This window comes from Salvelinus sp. IW2-2015, linkage group LG27 (genome assembly GCF_002910315.2).
Source record: "Salvelinus sp. IW2-2015 linkage group LG27, ASM291031v2, whole genome shotgun sequence".
Lineage (NCBI taxonomy): Eukaryota > Metazoa > Chordata > Actinopteri > Salmoniformes > Salmonidae > Salvelinus > Salvelinus sp. IW2-2015.
This window is the reverse complement of record NC_036867.1, coordinates 9,508,030-9,534,989: the sequence shown is the minus strand read 5'-3', so window position 1 is coordinate 9,534,989 and position 26,960 is coordinate 9,508,030. Positions and strand designations below refer to the sequence as shown.

The 26,960-nt window shown below is 44.4% G+C and overlaps 1 protein-coding gene across 1 annotated transcript in view; it reads left to right on the top strand.

Moving 5' to 3' along the window:
* The window catches only part of LOC111953195 (E3 ubiquitin-protein ligase HECW1), a 69,682-nt gene that overhangs the window by 7,717 nt on the left and 35,005 nt on the right, over positions 1–26,960 (top strand). Inside the window, exons 4-6 of the mRNA XM_023972310.2 lie at positions 10,428–10,503; positions 14,363–14,532; positions 25,092–25,234. Of these exons, the coding sequence (XP_023828078.1) occupies positions 10,428–10,503; positions 14,363–14,532; positions 25,092–25,234 (389 nt within the window). The remainder of the gene's footprint in view (positions 1–10,427; positions 10,504–14,362; positions 14,533–25,091; positions 25,235–26,960) is intronic.

The window sequence follows — 26,960 nt, the reverse complement described above, 5'->3', positions numbered from 1 at the left end:
CTTAGTGTTCTTGGGCACAGGGACTATGGTGGTCTGCTTGAAACATGTTGGTATTACAGACTCAGACAGGGAGAGGTTGAAAATGTCAGTGAAGACACTTGCCAGTTGGTCAGCGCATGCTCGGAGTACACGTCCTGGTAATCCGTCTGACCCAGCGGCCTTGTGAATGACATGTTTAAAGGTCTTACTCACATCGGCTGCGGAGAGCGTGATCACACAGTCTTCCGGACCAGCTGATGCTCTCATGCGTGTTTCAGTGCCATTTGCCTCGAGGCGAGCATAGAAGTTATTTAGCTCGTCTGGTAGGCTCGTGTCACTGGGCAGCTCTCGGTTGTGCTTCCCCTTGTAGTCTATAATAGTTAGCAAGCCCTGCCACATCCGAAGAGCTTTAGATCCGGTATAGTATGACTCGACCCTAGTCCTGTATTGACGCTTTGCCTGTTTGTTGGTCCGTCGGAAGGCATAGCGTGATTTATTATAAGCTTCTGGATTAGAGTCCCGCTCCTGCCCTTTAGCTCGGTGCGAATGTTGCCTGTAATCCATGGCTTCTGGTTGGGGTATGTACGTACAGTCACTGTGGGGACGACATCCTCGATGCACGTATTGATAAAGCCAGTGACTGATGTGGTGTACTCCTCAATGACATCTGAAGAATCCTGGAACATATTCCAGTCTGTGCTAACAAAACCGTCCTGTAGTTTAGTATCTGCTTCATCTGACCACTTTTTAATAGACCGAGTCACTGGTGCTTCCTGCTTAAATTTTTTCTTGTAAGCAGGAATCAGGAGGATAGTTATGGTCAGATTTGCCAAATGGAGGGCGAGGGAGAGCTTTGTACGCGTCTCTGTGCGTGGAGTAAAGGTGGTCTAGAATAATTTTTTCCCCTCTGGTTGCACATTTAACATGCTGATAGAAATTCGGTGAAACTGATTTAAATTTCCCTGCATTAAAGTCAACACAGTGTTGTGTTGTGTGTGTTGGCCAGTCATTGTGTGAGTCACTTTGACTGCATTGGCTTCTACCATCTCCTGTCCTTTTGCTTTGATAACATAAGCCCGTAGACCTGTCGTTGCATACTTCTTAATTCAACATTGAACGTTGGTCCTGGCTGGTAGTGCAGTGTTTGACCTAAGCTAGGCTAGCTATAGTGTTACCGCGGCTGCCTGCCATTGTGCTGGCGTGGCCACCAGAAATGCTGATCACCTCTAAACCTGATCTGACTACTGTATTCCTGGTTTAAAATAACCTCACCTTGTCAGAGGGAGAGAGAAGGCTGAAGTGGTTGAGCTAGAGTACACATCAAACGGACATGGGCAGAGGAAGGGGGCCCTAGCTTCAGTGCTTCACTACAGTACTGACGCCTGTCAGGAAGATAGATGATGGAGTGGACATGCTCGGCCGCTTTGGACCGATGAGGCGAAGTGTGTTTGTGTGTGTTTGTGTGTGTGGTGTGTGATTCATGGAGAGACAGCCAACAGCTGTGACTGATGGTGTCTCCGAGACGCACTGAGAGGAGGAGGAGGAGGACTCTACTCACCTGGCTGGCCTGGGTAATAGATGGCCAGTTCATTTCTCTCTGCTTCTCGTACTCTCTTGTCCTCTCTTTCTCCACCGCTCACTCTCACACTTTACCTCTCACTTTCTCTGCCTCTCACTCTCACCCTCGACCTCTTACTTTCTCTCTCCTTCTCTTTCTCTTTCTTTCTCTCTTGCTCTCTCTCTCTCTTTCTCTCTCTCTCTCTCTCTCTCCCTCCCCACTCTCTCTCTTCCTATGTGTGACAGTATCTGTTTTGTTAACGCCTGGTAGTGTTCTGCTCTATTCTGCCAAAGGGCATAACGCTTGAAGTTTGAAGATGGTTGTCGCTTAGTGTATTAAATCATTTATATTCAGCGTAGGCGTCGTCTAAGTAGCAGGTGTCAATCTAGTAGTTAAATGATAGCCTTTCTGAATCAAAAATGTACAAAGTGGTGTTCACTTTAACTGTCATGTGTTGTCGCTTGCATACTAACCTCAGGCTGTAGGAGAGGTGGCTGTGTACTGAGATAAGGAGCCTGTCAAATCAGAGAATCAGTGTGGAACTGTCCCTATCGTCTCTTGTGTTTCATCTCAGATCACACACACACACACACACACTGTGTTATCTGTGTTACTGGCTTGGCGTTTCCTCTCAAGGGACTCTCCGTCCAAGAATGTGTACTAGATTACAAATGGCTTGACTGAGAAACCCACAGCCATAATACTAAACAACACAATGTATGCTGACATCCACAGAGCTGGGATGTAAACCTTATAAACAGTTCTTCCCATCCATCAGTGTACCCATACTGGTAAAATGCCAGAGCCCACAGGAGGTCCCAGACATATTGGGTCGCCGTTGTGGGCATCTGCATCTGCAGGGAGGAGATTTGTTGCGGTGAATTGGGGGGGGGGGGTAGAGATGTATTTATCATCAGTGTTATCTGCCCATCACCGTCTGTGTGACTCTCTTTGCCACTCTTTGCTACATCTCCAGATGTACTGGGCCCTCTTTGCTCCCACTCTTTCATCACTCTCAAAGCCCTCTATTGCATTAGAAAGAAGGTGAAGTTATTTACAAAAATGACAGTGTTTGGCTCAGGTCTACCTCCATTGTAGAAGCTTGGTTCTCCCTCTGTCGTGTGATCGGCGGTGGGAGTGTGTGTGGTTGTCTGCTCTGTCCATGTCATGAATCTCGTTTTGAGGTGTAAATGTGTCTTTGTGTCTTTGATACTGGGACAGGTGATATGTCCCTATGTGTGTGTGTGTGTGTGTGCTGTTGTGTGTGTGTGTGTGTGTGTGTGTGTGTGTGTGTGTGTGTGTGTGTGTGTGTGTGTGTGTGTGTGTGTGTGTGTGTGTGGTGTGTGTGTGTGTGTGTGTGTGTGGTGTGTGTGTGTGCGTGCAGGGCAATGCACACCGCGCATCTATGTCAGCATAAAGTATATGTATGTATGCGTCTCTGTCCTCACTGTGTCCTGACTCTTTAGTCTAAGCCGTGCCATGTGCTGAGCTGACAGGACCGCTGTGTAAGCTTTTCACTCAGTGGGGCGCCAGCCTTAGCAGTCAGCAGAGCAGCCGCACTGCAGAGGAGAATCCCCCTCTCCTCTTCTCACTCTCTCTCCCTCTGCCTTTGAATCTGACGCTGCCTCGCTGAATCTGACTCGACCAGTTACTCCTATCAATACCCCACTGGCCCTAGTCTGGCCTCAAGTCAGAGTAGGTTCACCTGGGCCATGGCCATAGGCTTTTTGGGGGGCCTCAGGGGTGGAAAGACAAAGCACCGGTGTAAAACCCTGCAGTGGAAAAGGGACATATCAAATCAAATCAAATTGTATTGGTCACATACACATGGTTAGTAGATGTTATTGCGAGCGTAGCGAAATGCTCATGCTTCTAGAGCCGACAGTGCAGCAGTATCTAACAGGTAATATCTATCAATTCCACAACAAAACCTAATATCTAACAAATTCCAATACCTAATACACACAATCTAGTAAAGGAATGTGATAAGAATATATAAATATAAAATATATGGATGAGCAATGACAGAGCGGCTAAGATGCAATAGATAGTATAGAATAAATAGTGTAGGATACAGTATACAGGATGTACATATGAGAAGTAATGCGAGATATGTAAACATTCCTACAGTGGCATTATTAAAGTGTGTTCCACTAGTGTTCCATTTATTCAAGTGATATCAATTCTGTGGGTAGGCAGCCGCCTCTCTGTGCTAGTGATGGCTGTTTAACAATCCGATGGCTTTGAGATAGAAGCTGTTTTTCAGTCTCTCGGTCCCAGCTTTGATGCACCTGTACTGGCCTCGCCTTCTGGATGGAAGCGGGGTGAACAGGCAGTGGCTCGGGTGGTTATTGTCCTTATTGATTTTTTTCACCTTCCTGTGACATCGGGTGCTGTAGGTGTCCTGGAGGGCAGGTAGTTTGCCCCCGGTGATGCGTTGTGCAGACCGCACCACCCACTGGAGAGTCCTGCGGTTGTGGGCGGTGCCGTACCAGGCTGTATATGGTGCCGTATCGGGCTGTATCACTGTATCACTAATACGGTGCCGTATCGGGCTGTATCACTGCCTGTGTGCGGTGCCGTACCAGGCAGTGATACAGCCCGACAGGATGCTCTCGATTGTGCACCTGTAAAAGTTAGTGAGGGTTTGAAGAGGTGCTGTTGTGCCTTCTTCACCACACTATCTGTGTGTGTGGACCATTTCAGTTTGTCGGTGATATGTACACTGAGGAACTTAAAACTTTCCACTGCTGTCCCTTCGATGTAGATAGGGGGTGCTCCCTTTGCTGTTTCCTGAAGTCCACGATCATCTTTTTTGTTTTGCTGACATTGAGTGAGAGGTTATTTTCCTGACACCACACTCCGAGGGCCCTCACCTCCTGTAGGCTGTCTCGTCGTTGTTGGTAATCAAGCCTACCACTGTTGTGTCGTCTGCAAACTTGATGATTGAGTTGGAGGCGTGCATGGCCACACAGTCGTGGGTGAACAGGGAGTACAGGAGGGGGCTGAGATCAGCGGAGTGGAGATGTTGTTTCCTACCATCACCACCTGGGGGCGGCCCGTCAGGAAGTCCAGGACCCAGTTGCACAGGGCGGGGTCAAGACCCAGGGTCTCAAGCTTAATGATGAGTTTGGAGGGTGCTATGGTGTTGAATGCTGAGCTGTAGTAAATTAACAGCATTCTTACATAGGTATTCCTCTTGTCCAGATAGGATAGGGCAGTGTGCAGTGTGATGGCGATTGCATCATCTGTGGACCTATTGGGGCGGTAAGAAAATTGAAGTGTGTCTAGGGTGACAGGTAGGGTGGAGGTGATATGATCCTTGACTAGTCTCTCAAAGCACTTCATTATGACAGAATTAGTCATTTAGTTCAGTTACCTTGGCTTTCTTTGGAACAGGAACAATGGTGGCCATCTTGAAGCATGTGGGGACAGCAGACTGGGATAGGGATTGATTGAATATGTCCGTAAACACACCAGCCAGCACGTCGGTCACGGAGAAGGAGAGCCTACAGTCTTTGGTAGTGGGCCGCATCGGTGGCACTGTATTGACCTCAAAGCGAGCAAAGAAGTTGTTTAATATGTCTGGAAGCAAGACGTCGTTTTCTGTAGACCCTGCCTCATGCGTCTCGTGTTTGAGCCGTTGAATTGCGACTCCACTTTGTCTCTGTACTAACACTTTGCTTGTTTGATTGCCTTACGGAGGGAATAACTACACTGTTTGTTTTCGGCCATATTCCCAGTTGCCTTGCCATGATTAAATGCGGTGGTACGTGCTTTCAGTTTTGCGCAAATGCTGCCATCAATCCACGGTTTCTGGTTAGGGAAGGTTTTAATAGTCACAGTGGGTACAGCACCTCCTATACACTTCCTTATAAATTCGCTCACCGAGTCAGCGTATACACCAATGTTGTTGTCTGAGGCTACCCGGAACATATCCCAGTCCGTGTGATCAAAGCAATCTTGACGCGTCGAATCCGATTGGTCAGACCAGCGTTGGATAGACCTAAGCACGGGTTCTTCTTGTTTTAGTTTCTGCCTATAGGAGGAGAGCAACAAGATGGAGTCATGGTCAGATTTGCCAAAAGGAGGGCGGGGGCCTTGTGTGCATCGTGGAAGTTAGAGTAGCAATGGTCGAGCGTGTTAATCACTTGTGTACTGCAATCGATATGCTGATAGAATTTAGGTCGCCTTGTTCTCAAATGAACTTTGTTAAAATCCCCAGCTACAATAAATGCAGCCTCAGGATATATGGTTTCCAGTTTGCATAAAGTCCAGTGAAGTTCCTTGATTGCGTCTTGGTATCCGCTTGCGGGAGGATATACACAGCTGTGACAATAACCGAGGAGAGTTCTCTTGGGAGATAATACGGTTGGCATTTGATTGTGAGGAATTCTAGGTCAGGTGAACAAAAGGACATGAGTTCCTGTATGTTGTTACAATTACACCATGAGTCGTTAATCATGAAACACACACCCCCACGCTTCTTCTTACCGGAGAGATGTTTAATCCTGTCGGCGCGATGCACTGAAAATCCCATTGGCTACTGACTCAGACAGCATGTCCCAAGCTAGCCATGTTTCCGTGAAACAGAGTATGTTACAATCCCGGATATCTCTTTGGAAAGCAACACTTGCCCTGATTACGTCAACTTTGTTAACTAGGGACTGGACATTAGCAAGTAATATACTCGGAAGCGGTGGGTGGTGTGCGCGCATCCGAAGCCTCACTAGAAGACCGCTCCCGCACCCTCTCCTCCGGTGGCGTTGTTTTGGGTCGGCCTCTGGAATCAGTTCAAATGCCTTGGGAGGTGCAGACAAAGGATCCGCTTTGGAAAAGTCGTATTCCTGGTCGTAATTCTGGTTGTGCTGGTGAATTGGCATCTCTCTGATATCCAATAGTTCTTCCCGGCTGTATGTAATAACACTTAACTTCTTCAGGCTGCAATCCCGACGTCGGGATTAATATGACAACAGCCACTGCAAGTGCAGGGCGCGAAATTCAAAATCTATTTTTGTAAAATATTTAACTTTCACACATTAACAAGTCCAATACAGCATTTGAAAGATAAACATCTTGTCAATCCAGCCAACATGTCCGATTTTTTAAATGTTTTACAGAGAAAACACCACATATATTTATGTTAGCTCACCACCAAATAAAAAAGAGGACAGACATTTTTCACAGCACAAGTAGGATGAAGTAGCATGCACAAGCCAACCTAACTAACCTAAAACCAACCTAAATACCTAGAAAAACTACCTCAGATGACATCCTATAACATGTTACACAATAAATCTATGTTTTGTTCAAAAAAAATGCATATTTTAGCTATAAATCAGTTTTACATTACTGCTACCATCATAGCTACAGTAAGAAATCGCACGGGAGTAGCCAGAGAAAACAGACACCAACGTCAACTACTAATTTCACATCAGAAAAGATTTCAGAAAAATATAGGTGGATAGCTAATGAAAGAGAAAGATCTTGTGAATACAGACAATATTTCAGATTCTTTAAATGTTTTACAGCGAAAACACCACATATATTCATGTTAGCTCACCACCAAATACAAAAAGAGAGACAGATATTTTTCACAGCACCGGTAGCATGCAGCTAGCATGCAGCTAGCATGCAAAGCCAACCTAACTAACCTAGAAACTAACCTAAATAACCTAGAAAAAACTCCCTCAGATGACAGTCCTATAACATGTTACACAATAAATCTATGTTTTGTTCGAAAAAGTTGAATATTTAGCTATAAATCAGTTTACATTACTGCTACCATCTTAGCCACCATCATAGCTACAGTCAGAAATCGCACGGCAGTAGCCAGAGAAAACAGACACCAACGTCAACTACTAATTTCACATCAGAAAAGATTTCAGAAAAATATATGGTGGATAGCTAATGAAAGAGAAAGATCTTGTGAATACAGACATATTTTCCGATTTCTGAAGTGTTTTACAGCGAAAACACAATATATCGTTATATTAGCTTACTACAATAGCTAACACACAGCAGCATTGATTCTAGTCAAACGCTAGCGATAGCACAGTTCGACAGATATATGAAAAGCATCCCAAATTGGGTCCTTATCTTTGTTGATTTCCATCAGAAATGTTCTCCAAAGGGTCCTTTGTTCAGAACCGTGTTCATTTGGACCTAGAACGAACGATGTCCCTGTTGAATTAGCATGGCACACTGGCCATGCCGTGCTAACCTCTCCGTCTTGCAAAATTCTTGCGTCGCATCACGTCTAAAGTCCAGAATAAATTTCAATAATATAATTAAAGTATATTCAAAAAACATCTTTAGGATGAGATTGTGACATGTATCAAAGAAAACGAAGCTGGAGGTCATATTCACCTATAACGAGTGTTTTCCAGGAGCGGAGTCCAGTTCCTACTTCGCGCCCAGAAAAAATATAAAGTGCGCACTTATCACTCAAAGAGGTTCTGTTCAGTCCCTGACAGAGATAATCAAGTCATTTTTTCTCTCACTTCCGCATGACAACCAGGGGAAGATGTGTGACGTGTTTGTACAGTCCTAAGTGCCAAGGCCTTTTATAGAGAGTATCTTGAAGAGAGACATAGCTTCTTGGAAAAGTCACTTTTTACAGAAAATGGGCTGTAAAAAGAGTTATGTTTCACTTAGAGAAATAATTAAACCTGTTTTAGAAACTAGAAGGTGTTTTCTATCCAAAGGTAATAAATAATATGCATATTGTACGAGCAAGAATTGAGTACGAGGCCGTTTGAAATGGCCACCTCTTTCCACTGCTTATACTTACTGCTCATTTTTGAGCCATAAGAGGTTATTAAGGTTTTCTGGACTAACAATGTAAGAAATAATACATAAAAAAACGAAATACTGCACAGTTTCCTAAGGACTAGAAGCGAAGCTGCCATCTCTATCGGTGCCATCTTTAATATTAATGCACATATGTACTAGGTCCTACCCCACCACATCCCATGGCTTTTATAGACATACTTCTTCCCATAGCAATCTCCTTTTGTCAGCAAAGCTCTCTGTTCCACTGTCTGTGTACACTATGTGATGACTCTAATCTAGCATCTCTCTCTCTCTATCTCTCTTTCATTGTGATGACTTCTACACCATTGGATTCAATTAGAGGTTTTGTTCTCTGAACTGGAAGATGACAAAGATGGTAGACAAATGAAGATGTCCCACTCAGGCCGTTTACCATTGAAAAAAAATGGTCAGTTCCGATCTGCTTAACAGGGTGGCTCTCCCATAGGCACCCATGCATTAGCAGCTGGGTCTGGTCTGCTTAGTTCATTAACTGTATATGAACCAGAAAAAACTGAGGGAGTAGGATGTCTCACTTCCTCTTTTGTCTCGGACGATGATAGAACAAGGAAGGTGATATGGGAGAGCTGTCCGACAGATCCGCTCGTTGTCTATTTATGGCTTTTGCCCTTTAATGTAATTCATATCCACTCTGCAGATGTAGTACGGCTTGATCTTGAGTAAGAGCATTGCCTGCTAAGTCAAATAGTGGGGACAGAGTGCTTAAACATGTATTTTTTTAACTCACCTTTGAAGACTGATGGGTACAGTCCATATTGAGACATTCCTGAAAATATATGCATCGTTTGGTAGAAACAATATTGGATCTTTCAAGAGCAGAAATTAAAACCTCTACAGGTCAGATAGTTATCGAAGTATTTGTTTTCTCCACTTGGCCCCTCCTCAACCTAAATGCATTATTTGCAGGAAGTAGGACGATCGATTACTGCCTCTCCTCATCAATCATGTCTCACCCTCTAACTGGGCTCAGACATCAGATCAACGTTTAGTTTTGATTACATTTGGTTGAGTTGTGAACTAACATGAATTCAACAACAAATGTCGTTGGATTTAGGTTAAAAGTGAAAAAAATATGAAATGCCTTTACGTTGATTGCTTGTTGCAAATCCAATCAGCTTTCTACGTTGATTCAACGGTGGTTGAAATGATGTGGAAACAACTTTGATTCAACCAGTTTTCTTTGACATCTTTTAATTCAGGATAAAAAAAAAAAATCTCACATTTTTATAATCTTGTTATTGTGAAAGTAGTGCAAATTCATTTTGTGACTGAATCTATGGTTCAGCTGTAATTTGATTAATCTGGCAGTCAGATTATGTTAATCTCTCTGTGTTACGGTATAATCTGTGAATAGACCTTGTTGTTGGCCTCTGTTTTATGTTCAGGACCAAAGGATTTGCATTTCTTTGTCTACAACTGGTCCAAACACCTGCTCTTAGGGTTATTTTGTTCGCTTGCCAATTGTTTCTGTTTACTGGCATTTAAGGCTTTTGTTTTGTAATAAACATTTAGAAAATGGTGGGCAAAGTCACTTCCCACCGAGATATCAAAAGGGTTTTGAGGGCACGGTACAGATTTGTGAATCTCTAGTGTAGTAAATACAGTGTTGACACACACACAATTTTCTCCACTATGTCAGAGACAGCTGATGGGTTCTGGGTGTTGGTGTTTCCCCCATCAGAGAGCCCTGGATGGGAGGGCTGATGCAGCTATAGTTTTCCCTGTTCTGAGAAGGCCTCTCCCTGGGGGCCTCTCCCTGCTCTTCCCCTTCCTTCCTGGAGACCGGATCAATTGAGCCCTAATGAATGCAAGGCTATTGATCCCCCAGCCCTCAACCAGGCCCATTGTAATGGCCCTGAAATACTGGATCTCACTTCCCAGACAGGACAGGACAGATAAGGAGGACGAGGAGAAGAGYGGGGGGGGGGGGGGGTAAGGGGAGGTACAGCATGTAACTCACTCCCTACTGTAATGTCGCTTCCTTCCTCTCTGTTCCTGTCTATCTCTCATTGCTCTTTCTCATTTTCTCTCTTTCTCTCTGTTTCTTTCCACACAGGTGCTGAAGCCAGTGGTCAGCCAGGAGGTCACACAGAGTCTTGGCAACAGAAGGCTCATCAGTTTCTCTCTCTCAGGTGAGTCACTCTTCCTCCATCCCTCCATCCCTCTTTTAACACAGGGTGTCACATGGGACAGGAGAAGCTCTGTTTGGCACCATTGATACCTCTTTCTTTCTCTTCAGGTCTATTTTAGTTCAGAAGGTCAGGCTCAATGTCAGTCAATTGATTTATAAATGTGGTCTATTTTATACTTCAAGGAGAGACGCTCCCTTGTTTTGGTTCTATATCAGGCTTTGTGTCGATATTGTCAATGTTTCATTTTAGCGGGAGAGGGTATAGTCAACAATGCATAAAGCTCTGCTTTTTAACACCAGAACCTCCTGGCCCATTCAGCCTATAAGTACCCGCAAGAGAACGTTGCCGGGCGCACCTTTAGCATATGCATCAGATGCATATCAACCCGCAAGGTGCGCAAACATAAGCACCACCACTTGATAAATAGTGCATCAACTACTATAAAGGATTAATTGCGTGAATAAATATATCCTTTTAAAACAATTATATCAATAGTTATTTGTTTAGATAGTGTCAAGGATATGTTTTGTATAATTCTACAGAGTCGTAGGGAAAACGTAGGCCTATAGACTATTTTCGTTACCCTTACAATAAAAACATGACAGTGTAATCCATTTGATCAACTTTATTTGTAGATTCGATTAGTAATAGAGTTATAGTAATTAATAAAGTCCAGTTACAGCTTCTTTTGGCAAAATAGAAACTGAAAAGTGAATAGTAGAACCAGCCAGGTCACGGGTGAAATGATTTGCTGTATTCCGAAACAAAAGCACCAGTGCATGAACAATTGTAAAGGATGAATTGCATAAATAAATATATTGTAATTGTAATTTTATTATGTTTCTAGTTTTTGCTTAGTAGCCAGAGCAATGTTGCTGGCCAAATGGGCATGTGCTGAATGCAAGGATATTCTTGAAAAGTGACATTTGGAATTAGAGCTGTACCTCTTGAATTATGAGAGTTATTTGACAATAATAGGTAAGTGTAATAGAAACTGCAGAATATTCTCTATCTAATACTTGTCTACAGGCTAACTTTTATTATGTGTGAAATTAGTTTCGGTATAGTTTTGGTGTAGTTTTGATGGGCCGGCTGTGCAGGCTGACTGGCATCGTTTGTTTCCCGCTCATCAAGTTGGATAGAGTCAAGGATATGTTTTACATTATTCTAAAGGCCGACTGCAACATATAGAATGTTTTTGTTACCCTTACAATACATTTGATTAGTATCAGAGTTATAGTAAATAAACGGTTCCATAACAGCTTCTTTTTACAAAGTAAAATGTAAAAGACAGTGGTATCAACCCCAAAGGCGTGCTGTCAAATTATTTGCTGCTGATAAATAGGCATAACAAACGCATCATTACACTAAACTGAATTAAATCAACCTCTTCACCCTCCTTATCATTCAGTTAGGCCTAATTTAAATTCAATTGTGAAGTAAGGTGCACAATTATCGCCCATTCATCCATTTGTCATTCATTCAGTGAGTAGAGAGAGAGAGAGAAGCTTTAGCACCTGACTGGGTACCAACGTCCTACAGCACATTTTTTAGCGGGTTAGGTTGGGAATAGGTGTGAATAAAACAGGTAAAAAAGGCTCTAAATACTTTTTTTGTGATTTCAAAATTCTGACAAACGAGCAGTGTAAAATACAAACATTTAGGAAAAGTCAGGGAAGGAGCAGGACATGGCTTATATTTTTATATTTTTATTTTATTTTTACAAAATCAAACGTCCGTGACCGTTGACCTATGGCGGTTCTAGTGGTAAGGTACCACTACTGACATTTTGGAGGCATCTGTAGCTTTGGAATTTGTCTATATCTATTTGAGCAAGAGCATTGGCGAAAACTTTCAATGCAGTTTCTCTCTCTCTCTTTCTCCCTCCATGGTAGGTGGATAAACTGCATCTTTGTCCTTAGCTATACATACACTTTCTAGTTCTCTTTAAAAGCAAATGTGTGGTTATATTTTGGAAGTGTTTGTTGTTGTGCTCTGTCAAGAGCCAATCGCCCATGCACTGCCTGGGGCTTGTTGTATCTGGCCCTACTGTACTGTGCCCATGCCTCCACAGCTCAACATCCCTCACAAGTGTCACTGATGCCCTGGCAATCTGTACTGTAGCTATTTTTCACATTGCTATGGATAGGGCCTCTGGAGCTACCTTCCAAATGTAGCTGTCTTTCAGATGCCTGTTGGAATGCTCCGTTTGATTCGCTGACCGCGTTCAATATAGGCTTTCATCTTCAGGAACCCTTCAGGGGTCCTCTTTCAAGGCTCTGACTGCTGCAGGTCCACATTTACCTTCCTTTTGTCGCTCTTTAATGAGGAGCTGAAACCAAGGCCATCCTTTCACGTGCACATAAAGGGGTCACACTTTGGACTTTGGCATGTTATTATATGGAATTTGCATTAAGGTGTAGTTACTGTACATGTATCTACATAGTAACTATATTAGTCATTTGAACACAGTTTTAATTCACCTATTTTACTGCACCATGTACATTCTGGTTATTGAAGTACTTATAGAGTAACTATATGGTACGAGGGCAACATAATGTGAAGAGTAGTCCAGAACTGTTATTTGTGTAAATGTTCAGCTAATAGATGTTACTTTGAGAAATGGGAGGCGCCACAAGATGACACGTATTCTGTATTTTCACATATCCTCCTTTTTCCCGCCCACTACTCCCTTACCTGGAGTAAAAGCTGAAAAGCTTTTGCCACTCTATCCAAGCTTTCCTCAAACAATGAAACTATACCCCAAACGAGCACTAACATTTCACCAGACGCAGTGAAGCTACACACACTCTCTTTTAACGCACATACATCGTTCAACCCCGCCACACTGTGTGGCTTTAGCCATTGACCGTGTCGTGTTCTCATATATATTTCATTCATAACCACTTCTCTCTTGCTACTGCTTTAGAAATGCTGGTACAAATATGAGCATTAGCGACTTAGCTACCAAGCAGGCCAGTGTTGACTGCTGTCTGTATCCCGTCTCCCGTTATCCACAAACCCTCCTTCCCCTGGTCCTCCTTGTCTGCTACCACAGTCACCCCCCTAGAGGTGCAGCATGTACAGCCCTATATATTCACACCAAAGACAGACAGACAGACAGACAGACAGACAGACAGACAGACAGACAGACAGACAGACAGACAGACAGACAGCGGGGTTGATTGGAGTGGAGGAGAGGGAGCTAGCGCTTACAGTCTGAAACGGGGGGATCTCCTGGCCCAGGCTATTGTTTGTGATTTATCGAGTGGCCCAGAGCAGCTATAGGCAGCGGACACGCAGAGGGAGAGAGAGAACTACACCGCCACAAGCTTTGATCAATGGGGTACGACTAGAGGCCGAGTTGTAAACAAGGCCCAGAACCATTAACAGCCAGATCCACACACTGCGTTTGATCGCTCAGTCTCCCTCTGTTAGGGGATGAATATTTGAACAGGTTATCAGGCTGTTGAGCGGTTTGTAGAATTCTATCTTTCTCGCCCTGTTTCCACGTTTTTTATCTTCCTGTTTCTCTCGCCCAACCACCAGCTTTTACCGTACGTCACCCATTTTGTCTTACTTTTTCTTTACATTTGAGTAATGTAGCAGACACTCTTACTGTGTCTGACTTACAGGAGCGATTAGAGTTAAGTGCCTTGCTGAAGGGAACATTGACAGATATTTCACCTAGTCAGCTCGGGGATTCCAACCAGCAACCTTTCCATTACTGGCCCAACACTCTTAAACGCTAGGCTACCTGCCATCCTGGAGAGGGAATATTTAGAGAGAATATAGTTACATCCCTTCAAACTACAGAATACAGTCTATATGACTCTCTCTCTCTCTCTCCCTCTCTCAGATGTCCAAGCGGTGGGGCTGAAGAAGGGCATGTTCTTCAACCCTGACCCCTACCTGAAGATCGCCATCCAGCCCGGCAAGCACAGCCTCTACCCCGCGCTGCCCCACCACGGCCAGGAGAAACGCTCCCGCATTGTCTGTAACACCATCAACCCTGTTTGGCAGAGAGAGGTGAGTCTGACTGCTGGGTTGGTAGGGTTGACAGTGGTCTAGGGTTGACAGTGGTCTAGGGTTGCTAGTGGTCTCTGGGTATTCTAGAAACTGTACCTTGTTTCTGTGACAGTGTCACTAGTTTATTCAAGTGTCTTCAGGTTTGAACCCAGGGAGGTATGGCAAGACGCCAGCAAGGGAAAAGCATTATACAGTACGTGTACGTCACAAAACAATACACACACTATACAATATAGAATGGAGGTAGATGTGAAAATAGCTTATACCCTTGGTTGATTGTTAAGTACTTCAATGCTGTTCCATTCCAAATCCGTTTTTATGACAGACCTTTATATAGTTAGGACCTTGTGTCTGTGACCATTTGGCCTGGTTTAGTTCACGAGACTCTAGAGCCATACAGCTGAGGACAAGCCTGCCCTCTCCCTCCCTGTCCCTGTGTTGACTCTGACTTGATAATGATAATGCGTTCATCCTTAATGGATCTTGGTCGGCGTCGATGGATCCTCGATGGCGTCGTGTGTCTGTTAAGGGTATATAATTCTACCCTGACACATGTCTTTTGTGAACATGACTGAACTCAGGGCTTGGGGGAACCTGCCATTTTGAAAGGCAAATCTGAGAAATGCATGACATGAACAGGGTGAAGAAAGTGATGTAAGGTGTAGGAACTGTGAGAAGAGTTGGTGACAGGCTGCAGTCAGACAGGTTGGGAAGTGTCCCTATTGTGTGTCCCCTTCGACTGTCTGTCTCTGCTACACTGAGTATTTGGCAAGTACATCTAATTCATCTCGCAGACATTGTTCTTGAGAATGTTGACACTGGCTGGGGAAATGCAGTTGACACAGGGGCCTCAAAGCTCTGTGCAAAGTAAGGACTCTAGATAGGGGAAGACTCAAACCTTGGTGTGCCTGTGGGATATTATTGTTTCCCCCACCTATCTTCATGTCTTAGTTTGTATACTGTGCATGCTCAGTTTACCTAGTTGGTTAGGAACAAAATGTTTGTCCACACCAGAACAAAGGTACTTTTCCAAAGTAAGGATTTGTGATTGAAGTCCCGGAAGGGGAAAAAAAGCAGGATCAAGGTGGAGAAGTTTGGGACTGTTTCATTGGCCTGTTGTGCGTTAACGCAACACAGTTCATTGGGAAAGCTGTAGTGTTGCTGTGTGTTTGTCGAGGACTCGTGTCTGACATTGAGATTATTTCTCTTCTTCGCGCGGAGCAGAGAGCGAGACTTCAAAAGGGGAGCCCCTGGGAAGCAACGTCTTTGTGGGAAATGATTCTGCCGCTGAGTATCCTTAGAACAGTTCAACTTCACCTCTCAACGCATACCATTCTGCTCCCTCCCTTTTGTCGTAACACTTTGTTAAGTCTGTAGTCTGTACAAGAGAAGTCTCAGGCTTACACTCTATCAATTTGTGATCAATGAGCCAACTCCAGAAAACAAGCCATTAGATATTCATTTGATTTACTAATTTATTGGTGGGTTGATTATAATATTGTGTATTTGTCAAAGTTACCTTTTATGTCACAGTTACACTGACTGGTGATTTTTGCCGGCTCACAGAAGAGCCTAAAGAGAATGTGTGTGCCAGCGTAGGTGTGTATGTGTGTACGTGCGTGTGTGTGTGTGTATGTGTGTACGTGTGTACGTGTGTGACAGAGTGAACGGACTTCCTGTATCTACGTCACCGTGTCCTTGTGGGTTCTCCCGTGTATCCCCCAGCACTGAGGCAAGGGAGGACCATGGCACCGAGCCAAACCCCACATAGCTGGAACACACCGCATCTGTGGAACTCACTGGGTGACTTTGACAGTGTGAAAAAGCACTGTATGCCTTAAATATTCAATAATGCATTTATTTCAAAATAGAACTGCAATGAAAAAGAATCTGACCTGGTATGTTTTAGGAGTAATTGCTTCCCTTTGTTTGTTTTTTCAATCCCACATGTGTTTCACGTCAAATAGAAGGTAAGCATTAAAGTAATATCTTGTCGTCTTCATGTTATGGAGGACAACCCCTTTCATACATTTTCGACATGTATTGCATTACCACCTTATCCCACTAACCTAGTTGGTCTGGACTTCAGGGTGTTCATCTGGTGGTGACCCACATTCTCCATCTCCACCCGATTTGAAATATGGGTGTAACACAAAGAACGAATGGGTGACACTCAGGGCCCTGCAGTATTTTTTTGTAGTTGTCATTTAGCAGACGCTCTTATCCAGAGCAATTGGGGTTAAGTGCCTTGCTCAAGGGCACAGACAGATTTTTCACCTAATCAGCTCTGGGATTCCAACCAGCAACCTTTCGGTTGATGTCAACTGCAACAGGTTTTGAAAGGGTCTTTAGACTCTCTCAGAACAGATGGCGTTAGCATTCTGTGTCTGTCCCATCAAGTCACTGTTGCACATGAATGTGATATGAGGGATTGATAACGTGAGTGGCACCCTGATATGACTCTATGTAACGTCACCCTGTTAGACAGATCTATGGTGGAGCAGAGGGAGAGAGAGACTGGAGAGAGTGATCGGGGAGAGAGATGGGAGAGAGAGATATGGGAGAGAGATGGGGAGAGAGAAGGGGGAGAGAGAAATCGGGGAGAGAGAAATCGGGGAGAGAGAAATCGGGGAGAGAGATATGGGGGAGAGAGATATGATGGAAAGAGAGATGGGGGAGAGAGAGAMGGGGGAGYGAGAMGGGGGAGAGAGAGATATGGAGAGAGAGATGGGCAGAGAGAGATGGGGGAGAGAGAGATGGGGAGAGAGCGAGAGATGGAGCAAATGAGTGTTCAAGAGGCGGAGAGCAGAGGCGAAGAGATGAACTCTGATGGAAATATGGGACCCTGGTCGGTGCAAGAGGAATGGGAAAGATAACCCCATCCCTTTTTGATTCCCTTCAGTGAATTGGTTCCATGGGGGCCATGTCGGTGAGATCTGCTATCTCCCCACAGACTGTTACTATAACATCAATACAGTGCTCCCATGCTGACTACCCATGCTGACTACCCATGCTGACTACCCATGCTGGCTATATGCACACCATCGACCCACTTCCTTCTGCACCTTCTGTACCATAGATTCATTTCTCAGTGAGTGGACTCATTTGGAATCGTCATCTGTATACCTTGGAGCTCCTTCCCCAGTAGACTCATTTGGATCCTGCTTTTGTGGACCAATTTCAAACCCGAATTTGTCTTTCTGCACTGCAGACTATGCTGGACTAGTGGCGCTTTCCTGTAATCACTGTTACACACTCTCCCTATTCCTGTCGGTGTCATCTCCACAGCCATAAATGTCCTTTAGGATTTACAGCCCTGCCGCCAATGAAATATACTGCCTGCCATGTCATACATGTGGCCATAACTCACACCCGCTCAGAGAGAGAGAGAGAGGGAGAGAGAGAGAGAGACAGAGAGAGAGAGAGAGACAGAGAGAGAGACAGAGACAGAGACAGAGACAGAGACAGAGACACAGTGTGAATAATTGATTTAGCAGGCACATTTCCGTGGATGTGTTAAGGAAGTCATTTGTGCATATTGAAGGGGAAAAAGTTGCATGTTATGCCCTGTGATGTGGAACAGTAAGCATTGATGATGCCATAAAACTGGTTTGCTGTGCTGTATATTTTATGTACAGCATATAGGATATACATGCAGTACATATCCTTTCAATCTTTGTGGCTATATCACCCTCTTATAGCAGTGTCCTATACCATCCCTCCATTTTGTGTCTTTTGGGGAGTGCTTAAAATGTGATGCAGTCCTGATGGCCCAGTCATGAATCAAGCCCGTGACCTCTCCCTGGCCCAGGCTAATCTTTCTCACTCTGGCTGTGCCGTAGTATTTAGCCCCTGTCACACTCTATTCCGCCTGGCATATTTGGTACCTCCTGAGGCGGGACTGGGCACGTACTGTAGCTGTAGCTACCTTAGCGCTTGACTAAGCAGGCCTGTCTGACTCTGCAAAAGGCATTTCATCATCAAACCCCTGATGAGGCACAGAGCATGCCGTTCATGCCTTCTGAGTATTGCCACACACTGACTCACCGAACACCACAGGAATGTTAATGGCTGGACGGGAGAAAGGGTTCATTCATTTGTAGGCCCTCAGTTGATGATTTCTGCTATTGTCGCTCAGTACGTACCCAGCAAACTCTCCACGCGTTTTTTCGTGAGCCAACGTAACAGGAGGCAGGTACGGTGGCTCCCGTAGGACACGTAAGGTGAGTCAAAAGGAACACACAACGATAATTCACAAGGGCATTATAGTGAACATAACAAACACGACTGTTTACTATGGATACTCGTGACAGTTAAGTGGGCATACACTGCGCAGTGTCTGGGAATTGAAGCTCTCTACTCTCATTCTTACCCAGTTACCTGTGGTTTCGGCTTTACATGTTCTTTTCTCAGTGTGTAGCCATGCCGGTATGGTAAATCAGGAATTCCGTGCTATCTTTTTAACCTTCTTAGACGTGACAAGACTTTCAACACGTGATGAAGAAAGAAAATCAGAAAGTGTTAGAAGTTGACAGCATATGAAGAGAATGGGAGCATTTTAATAGCTCAAAAATGGTGTTCCGCCACAGTTATCTCCTGTCGGCACAGAAGGCTAATAATCTCACTGCAGATCTGGAGATTGCAGGTTCAATCCCAACTATTCTTTCACCATGTCCCCCCCCCCCCCCCCCCCCCCCCCCCCCCCCCCCCACCAGATACAGTATACTCTACTAAAAGAGAGGATGTCTTCGTTTTGTCCAGATTTATAAATCCAGTCGAATGCAGAATTTAGACTAAATGTAAAAAATTCAACATTGTATAGAAATTGACTGTACAACTTTGAAAAACACACCTGATATAATTCATACTTGTTGACTTTTGATAAGGTCCCCCTTGGCTTATTTTTCATGATCTGATCTTAGATCAGCGCTCATAGTCCTGGATACTTTGTAAATATGGACCCAGAAGTATGCAGCATATAAAGAGGATGGGTGAAATGATGGTGAATAACTCAGTTACCAGTATTTCCCTGGGTTGGTTATGTCTAAGAAAGCTAAAAAGGAAGCATGGAATTCCTGATTGACCATACTGGCATGGCGATATATATACGACTGGCCTCCCTGGTGGCACAGAGGATAAAATACCTGGCTTGGGAGCCAATCATTGCAGGTTTAAACCCCAGATTGTTAAGATAAATTGTAAAAAATATGGTTGTGTTTGTATAATTAAATTCTGTTCAAATGTCTTATTAATGAAATGAAAATGCCATGTCTCTATATCACCTACGTTGTGTTATCTATGGTGGTTGGTAAAGACGTTGTGCACAACATTTTAGTGAATGTTAGGAGAACATTCCGATGATATTTCAAAGTCAAAAAATATATGTTTTTACATATATAAAGATTTGGTTATCAAAAACATTCACTGAATGTTTTTGGGATGTTATCGTAATACTGTTAGCTAAATCCCTAACTAGAACTTAAAGGGGAATCTTAGCTAGGGTTCTGTCAATGTTCCCAGTAGTGTCTGGTGAGATTGTCAGCTAACAGAAGTTAGAAGGTCAGAAATACTTCTAAATGTCACTATTGTGTGCTGTTTTTTGTTTTCCTACCTGGTTTGGACCTGTATCTGTATTACATATTTAACTCTGGTCCATGTACTTCCTATGAGTAAGGTACACTACATTACCAAAAGTATGTGGTCACCTGCTCATCAAACATCTCATTCCAAAATCATGGGCATTAATATGTTGTTGGTCCTCCCTTTGCTGCTATAACAGCCTCCACTCTTCTGGGAAGGCTTTCCACTAGATGTTGGAACATGGCTGCAGGGACTTGCTTCCATTCAGCCACGAGCATTAGGTGTTCGATAGGGTTGAAGTCAGGGCTCTGTGCAGGCCAGTCAAGTTCTTCCACACCAATCTCGACAAACCATTTCTGTATGGACTTTGCTTTGTGCACGGGGGCATTGTCATGCTGAAACAGGAAAGGGCCTTCCCCAAACTGTTGCCACAAAGTTGGAAGCACAGAATCATCTATAATGCGTTCGTATATCTCTTCACTGGAACTAAGGGGCTTAGCCCGAACCATGAAAAACAGCCCCAGACCATTATTCCTCCTCCACCAAACTTTACAGTTGGCACTATGCATTGGGGCAGGTAGCGTTCTCAGATTCGTCCATCGGACTGCCAGATGGTGAAGCGTGAATCATCACCAGAGAACACATTTCCACTGCTCCAGAGTCCAATGGCGGCGAGCTTTACACCACTCCAGCCAACACTTGGCATTGCGCATGGTGATCTTAGGCTTGTGTGCTGCTGCTCAGCCATGGAAGCCCATTTCATGAAGCTCCCGACAAACAGTTATTGTGCTGACTTTGCTTCCAGAGGCAGTTTGTAACTCGGTAGTGAGTGTTGCAACCGAAGACAGACGATTTTTACACGCTATGCGCTTCAGCAATTAGCAGTCCCGTTCTGTGAGCTTGTGTGACCTATAATTTCGCGCCTAGACAATTCCACTACACAATAACAGCACTTACATTTTTTATTTTTTTTATTTAACCTTTATTTAACTAGGCAAGTCAGTTAAGAACAAAATATTATTTACAATGACGACCTACCCGGACGACGCTGGACCAATTGTGCACTGCCCTATGGGACTCCCAATCATGGCCGCATATGATACAGCATGGATTCAAACCGGGGACTGTAGTGACACCTCTTGCACTGAGATGCAGTGCCTTAGACTGCTGCGCCACTCGGGAACATCTATTTAACTGGGGCAGCTCTAGCAGGGCAGAAATTTGAGGAACTCACTTGTTGGAAAGGTGGCATCCTATGATGGTGCCACGTTGAAAGTCACTGAGCTCTTCAGTAAGGCCATTCTACTGCCAATGTTTGTCTATGAAGATTGCAATGTCTGTGTGCTCGATTTTACATACCTGTCAGCAATGGGTGTTGCTGAAATAGACGAATCCACTCATTTGAAGGGGTGTTCACATACTTTTGTGTATATAATGTAACTTCTGCCTCTAGGAGTTGGCATTAATTTGGGATTCATTCAGAATAGTGCAACGGCCCCTGACCCAGCATTTTCTGGAGTGCGCTGCTACTATTTGGCTAACACGATTATCACTGCGACCACTGAGTGCGTTCAGTTTCCCACAGTGTTGCTCTCTGAACCTGAGGGAGACAGCCACTCCCGCTAATCATGCTAATCAGGGAAGCTACACGAACACTCAGTATGCTAACACTTTGCTTTATTAAAGTCGAGAAGTGATATGATGGCTTGGAACTGGGAAAATGACTCACCAAAGCATTTCCCTCGCTCCTGGCACTCGAACACAGCAAACACTTCTGTGTTCTCTCAAGTGGCTTGGTTTGTTTACCCTTTATGTGTTTGTGCGAGGCTGTAGGCTAATGATAGCTAGCACGGAGCATGTTTTCGTTACTCCTCAGTTCCTCCACAGCACCTTGTAAATTAGGAAGGGAGGTTTACTTGAGGGGATCCATCTTAATGGTTAACCACCCTGGCCGGGCTTTAAGTGACAACAAACAATGTTGTGAACCTTGCTCTACAGAGGGATGTTTTTGTTTTCAGGTAGGTTAGCTTAGCTTAGCATCTCTGGTTCAGCAGTATGGCTCAATAATACTACAGAACTGTATGCGCCTGAGGCTATTCCATAGCCAGCCAACCATCTTTACTGTACTGTACAGTAGGTGCTGTGCTTAGCTTAGTCACTGCAGTAGTCTCCCAGATGGCTGCAGGCCAGAGGAATGCAGAGCTGGATGGGAAATGGATTTGCATGTATGCAGGCATCGTCATGACTCACGAGTCACGACACACAATTTGCTCTACTTTACTGTAATTTAAATCTATAGCTCTCTTCCGATAGAGATTCATTCAACCCAAATATATGACCTATACTATGGACATTATTTATTTACCATCATCGGGAAAGCAAAAAGCCTGCACATCAGATAGTACACTGAGGCAAACATGGATTGAGTTTTGCTTCCATCCTATTCCTTCCTTAATTTGTCTGTCTTCGTTTTTCCTTGAATACGCCCAGCATCTATTTTGGTGGGCCTGTAGCTATCTTGTTTGTTTGCGTAGTGGTTATTGGTCAAACTCACAGAGGAAGGAGTCTCAGGCTAAAACATTTTCACATGGGCTATGAAGCCTCTTCTTGCTCAGTGCATAGTGTGCTTGTGGAACTATGTGTATGTTTCTTTCTGTCTCTATCTTCTCCGACACAGGAAAGAGCTGTACTTTTCAATTCAATTAAAACAGAGCGCTGAGGATGACAAAGCCGTGGGGTGGAGGGAGAGGGAGAGACACTGCTGGGTGCAAATTACATTCAGCTGCTACAGATTGGATTTTAAGGGGTGGTGCAGAGGGAGGGGGGGATGAGGGACATTAACTAGGCCAGTGCATGGAGGAATCAGTGGCTTCGTTGTTGTTTTTAGTGCGAGTAGCAACTCAAGTGCAGCAGAAAGCAGATCAACCAAAGCAGCGTATTCCACTTTGGCACTGCAGCTGAAATTTGATAGCAGGCTAGTAGTGGAACAGTGCCCTGGAACCATGAACCGGTCGGGCGGTCACTTTCAAGGTGCTCCCATCCAACCGTCCTCCACGCCAAGGCCATTTTTTCTTCTACTGACCTGTAACTGATTGAACGCACCACAGCAAATCCACTTTCACAGAGGACTAAACATCACAAACCCTGTTATAGTACACCCAATGGTTAACCGTGCTCTGGGACACTGCACACACACATTACATCTCCTATGTACATTTCAAATCCACCAAAGCTCTACAATGAAATGCCAGTTAGTTTCTGCAGCTGCAGAGCTGGTGCCTTTTATCTGGCTTGTTCACTGGGCAGGATGCTCCTCCGGTCTCTCTAGCATTTGGATGGAGTTCAAGGCACTCTCTCTCTCTGATTCTTGGCTGAGGGAGAGGGCGTTTAAGCACCTTGGACAGCGCTCAGATTCTGCTGCCGCCGGCCTTGGTTCATTCAGCACCACGGACAGCAGCAGAGACAGCCCAGCCATGGAGAGGAACGGAGAGACAGAGTCAAAGAAAAAAGAGAGTGAGGGAAGGAGAGAAAGGCAAGGAAGGAGATATAGAAATGGATTGAGGGAAGGAGGGGGAGAGAGAGAGGAAGGGAGAGGAAGGGAGGAGAGGAATATAGAAAAAGGGAGTGAAGCAAGGAGAGAAAGAGATAAAGGCAATAAGAGAAAGAGAGAGAGGGAAGGCACATTTCAAAATCTTATCCTTCAAGATCCAATGTTATCATACATTGATTACTTAATCCAAGCTCTAAACTCCATAAGAAGATTTCTATATGTTCCATTGTCCTTTAATCTTTAAAAAAAATATATATTTAGAGTATGGTCGTAGTAGGTAAATCGGCAATGCTGCCGTTTTGACCTTGATAAAGGCTCTTTATTTCAATGTAAAATAGCTGTCATCAAGAGAATAATGACAAGCTAATGTGCTTTTGAAGGTTTCATCAATGAGAAGCCATACCTAACAAAGATGCACTCCTGCTATTCCTAATAGATCTATTGATAACACCATGAATGGTCATGAAAAACAAGTCTGAATGATATTAATGGTACATAGAGTTGTGTGTATAAATGAATCATAAAGAGACCTGTAAGGACCGACGCCGGGGTTGAGAAGCAGGTACGGGGAGTCAAACATTTAATTGGGAACAGACAAGAAAGGACCAGCGTCAGCACATGGGTATATAAGGACATAGGATAATCATTGCAGAAGCAGGGAACAGGGCGGGGAACCAGACAGATATAGGGAAGGTAATGACAGAGATGATTGAGTCCAGGTGAGTCCAATAATCGCTGATGCGCGTGACGGGGAAGGCAGGTGTGCGTAATGATGATGGCAGGAGTGCGCAATGCTGGGGAGCAGGCGTGACAGTACCCCACCGCCCCCCTTTAGGGGCGCCACCCGGCGTTCCACGTGGGCGAGCCCTATGGGCGGGCTGAGGCACGGGCGCTGAACAAGCCGGCTGGGCGTGAAACCCCGACAATCCGGCTGAGGTCTGAAGTGGGATGAGCGCCTTCCGAGCCAACCGGGTTAAGAAACCTCTCAAGCCAGCTAGGGTATGACGGCCCGATGAGCCATTTTAGGCAACCCCGGTTCCATCGGTGTCGAGCCACGGGCCCGACGTCACCACCAACCGGAACGTCAGCACTCCCCGATGCTTCGTATGATGGTTTCTGCATTAATAATGATGGCAGGAGTGCGCAATGCTGGGGAGCCTGGCGCCCTCGTGCGCCAGGGGGGAAGTGCGGGAGCAGGCGTGACAGAAACCCACATAGAAGTTATCATGTCATTATGATGTCAGTACCTGATTTACCATATAATTCCTTGGAAAAAATACCCAGTAAATGGCATTAATGTATAATAGAGTGTAACCAATCAAGTGATGTTATCAGTAAGCCCATGGGCACTAACATAATATACCTTCCTCTCCTCTCCTCTCCTCTCCTCTCCTCTCCTCTCCTCTCCTCTCACTATTTCTGTCTGCAGCGCTTCAGCTTTGTGTCTCTGCCTACGGACGTGCTGGAGATCGAGGTGAAGGACAAGTTTGCTAAGAGCCGGCCCATCATCAAACGTTTCCTGGGCAAGCTGTCCATGCCGGTGCAGAGGCTACTGGAGAAACACGCCATCGGGTAGGTCACCTGACCTGACCACAGCCACTTCCACACACTAAGGCCTACTGGGCCATTAGCGATCAGACCCTGCTAGGGATCCATGTCCCCTGTGTGGACTGTGTGGACAGCCTTATGTCAGTTTGCATGTTGGTTGTATGGAATGTTATGTATATACTGTATAGTACCAGTCAAAAAGTTTGGACACACCTACTCATTCAAGATTTTTTTCTTCTATTTTCTGCATTGTAGAATAATAGTGAAGACATCAAAACTATGAAATAACACATATGGAATCATGTACTAACCAAAAAAGTGTTAAACAAATCAAAATATATTTAATATTTCAGATTCCTCAAAGTAGCTACCCTTTGCCTTGATGACAGCTTTGCACGCTCTTGGCATTCTCTCAACCAGATTCATGAGGAATGCTTTTCCAACAGTCTTGAAGGAGTTGCCACATATGCTGAGCACTTGTTGGCTGCTTTTCCTTCACTCTGAGGTCCGACTCATCCCAAACCATCTCAATTGGGTTGATGTCGGGTGATTGTGGAGGCCAGGTAATCTGACGCAGCACTCTATCACTCTCCTTCTTGGTCAAATAGCCCTGACACAGCCTGGAGGTATGTTTTGGGTCACTGTCCTGTTGGAAAAAAAATGATAGTCCCACTAAGCACAAACCAGATTTGATGGCGTAGCGTTGCAGAATGCTTTGGTAGCCATGCTGGTAATGTGTGCCTTGAATTCTATATAAATCACTGACAGTGTCACCAGCAAAGCCCCCCCACACCATCACACCTCCTCCTCCATGCTTCACAGTGGGAATCACACATGCGGAGATCATTCACCTACTCTGCGTCTTACAAAGACACAGAGGTTAGAACCAAAAATCTCAAATTTGGACTCATCAGACCAAAGGACAGATTTCCACRTGTATAATGTCCATTGCTCGTGTTTCTTGGCCCAAGAAAGTCTCTTCTTCTTATTTGGTGTCCTTTAGTAGTGGTTTCTTTGCAGCAATTCGACCATGAAGGCCTGATTCACGCAGTCTCCACTGAACAGATGATGTTGAGATGTGTCTATTACTTGAACTCTGTGAAGCATTTATTTGGGCTGCAATCTGAGGTACAGTTAACTCTAATGAACTTATCCTCTGCAGCAGAGGTAACTCTGGGTCTTCCTTTTCTGTGGCAGTCCTCATGAGAGCCAGTTTCATCATAGCACTTGATGGTTTTTGCGACTGCACTTGAAGAAACATTCAAAGTTCTTGAAAAGTTCCGGATTGACTAACCTTCATGTCTTAAAGTAATAATGGACTGTCGTTTCTCTTTGCTTATTTAAGCTGTTCTTGCCATAATATGGACTTGGTCTTTTACCAAATAGAGCTATCTTCTGTATACCACCCCTACCTTGTCACAACACAACTGATTGGCTCAAACACATTAAGAAGGAAAGAAATTCCACAAAAAAACTTTTAACAAGGCACACCTGTTCATTGACATGCCTTCCAGGTGACTACCCCATGAAGCTAGTTGAGAGAATGCCAAGAGTGTGCAGAGTTGTCATCAAGGCAAAGGGTGGCTACTTTGAAGAATTTGTTTAACACTTTTATGGTAACTACATGATTCCATATGTGTTATTTCACAGTTTTGAGGTATTCACTATTATTCTACAATGTAGAAAATAGTAAAAATAAAGTAAAACTCTTGAATGAGTAGGTGTGTCCAAAATGTTGATTGGTATTGTA